Source organism: Epinephelus moara, chromosome 2, assembly GCF_006386435.1.
Source record: "Epinephelus moara isolate mb chromosome 2, YSFRI_EMoa_1.0, whole genome shotgun sequence".
Taxonomy (NCBI): domain Eukaryota; kingdom Metazoa; phylum Chordata; class Actinopteri; order Perciformes; family Serranidae; genus Epinephelus; species Epinephelus moara.
Window position 1 is genome coordinate 286292 of NC_065507.1, and position 2151 is coordinate 288442.

Here is a 2151-nt window from a genome sequence, read left to right on the forward strand (position 1 = left end):
CGACTTCCCCCTGTGTCCCCTCCTGTGTCCCCCCTGTGTCCCCCCCTGTGTCCCCGTGTCCCTCAGCTGGTGAACATGTGTTCCAGTGACGGTCAGAGGATGTTTGAGGCAGCAGCAGTGGGCAGTCTGTTAGCAGGGGGCCCCCTGGTGGCCGTCCTCGGTGTCGCCTACAACCTGTTCATACTGGGACCGACGTCTCTGCTGGGCTCAGCTGTCTTCATCCTCTTCTACCCTGCCATGGTCAGTCCTCCTCCTCTTCATCACTCAGTCGCCAGTGACATCATCATCACAGTTGACCTGTGGTTATCCTCTGATCAGATGTTCAGCTCCAGGTTGACGGCGTACTTCAGGAGGAGGGGCGTGGCCGTCACAGACAGACGGGTGCAGAAGATGAACGAGATCCTCAGCCACATCAAGGTCATCAAGATGTACGCCTGGGTCAAAGCCTTCGCCCAGGACGTCCACAGTACGTACTCACCTGCACACATGCTCACCTGGCCGACCTGTCGCTGTGATAGCAGAGCTAAGACATTATATCTGTCTCTCAGAAATCCGTGAGGAGGAGCGAAGGATCCTGGAGCTGACCGGCTACTTCCAGAGCATCACTGTGGGCGTGGCTCCCCTCGTCGTCGTCATCGCCAGCGTGGCAACATTCTCCGCCCATATGTTGCTAGGATACGACCTGACCGCAGCTCAGGTGCCACACTGAAAGATACAAACTACCTGCGGTCACGTCAACTAACTGATCAGCCTTCCTCACACCTGTTAGCATTATAGCAGACTACAGCTAACTGGCTAACATTGCTACAGTTATGTCCTTATACCTGTTAGCATTATAGCAGGCTACAGCTAACTGGCTAACATTGCTACAATTATTCTCTAATACCTGTTAGCATTATAGCAGGCTACAGCTAACTGGCTAACATTGCTACAATTATTTCCCTAATACCTGTTAGCATTATAGCAGGCTACAGCTAACTGGCTAACATTGCTACAATTATTCCCTAATACCTGTTAGCATTATAGCAGGCTACAGCTAACTTTCTTTGTTGACATAACTTCACAGTTTTGATTTTCTTGGAGGAAGTGATGTAACCTTGTTTCCTGTCCATCTCTGTAGGCCTTCACTGTGGTGACGGTGTTTAATGCGATGACCTTTGCCCTGAAGGTCACTCCCTTCTCTGTCAAGTCTCTGTCTGAGGCCTCAGTGGCTGCAGAACGATTCAAGGTCAGAACACTTCCTGTCTTCCTTACCTTCCAAACTTCCTACATTCCTACCTTCCTTCACTCCCTTACAACCTTTGAGTGAATACATTAATCAGTATTCGGATGGATGGATTAATCAATCAACATTCAGATGGATGGTTGAATGAATTAATCAGTATTTTGATGGATGGATAGATAAATGAATTTATATTTGCATTGATGAACAAATAAATATTTGGATGGATGCATCAATCAATCAATCAATCAATCAACCAACCAATCAATCAATCAATCAATCAATCAATCAATCAATATTTGGATGGGTGGACAGATAAATCAATGTTCGAAAAGATGAATGACTGAATCAATATTTGGATGGATGGATGAATCAGTATTTGGGGAGGTGAATGAATTAATATGTGGATGGGTGAATGAATCCGTATTTGGATGGATGGATGAATGACTCAATCAACATTCGGATGGATGGATGAATGAATGAATCAATATTTGGATGGATGGTTGAATGAATTAATTAATCAATATTTTGATGAATGGATGGATGGATCAATATTTGGTTGCATCAGTGAATGAATGAATCATTATTTGGATTGATGGATGGATGGATGGATGGATCAATATTGTGATGGATGAACAGATGAATCAATATTTGGGTGGATGAATGAATCAATATTTGGATGAATTAATTAATCAATTTTTGGATAAATGACCACATGACTCAATATTTGGATGGATGGATGAATGAAAGAATCAATGTTTGGATGGGTGAATGAATGAATGAATTAATCAGTATTTTGATGGATGATGGATGGATGAACAGATGAATCAATATTTGGGTGGATGAATGAATCAATATTTGGATGAATTAATAAATCAATTTTTGGATAAATGACCACATGATTCAATATTTGGATGGATGGATGGATG

General features: G+C 43.3%; 1 protein-coding gene across 1 annotated transcript in view; it reads left to right on the plus strand.

The window, feature by feature from the left end:
• The window catches only part of abcc5 (ATP-binding cassette, sub-family C (CFTR/MRP), member 5), a 20946-nt gene that overhangs the window by 9563 nt on the left and 9232 nt on the right, over positions 1-2151 (plus strand). The window contains exons 7-10 of the mRNA XM_050061423.1: positions 67-240; positions 319-466; positions 549-697; positions 1121-1228. Coding sequence (XP_049917380.1) covers positions 67-240; positions 319-466; positions 549-697; positions 1121-1228 — 579 coding nt within the window. The remainder of the gene's footprint in view (positions 1-66; positions 241-318; positions 467-548; positions 698-1120; positions 1229-2151) is intronic.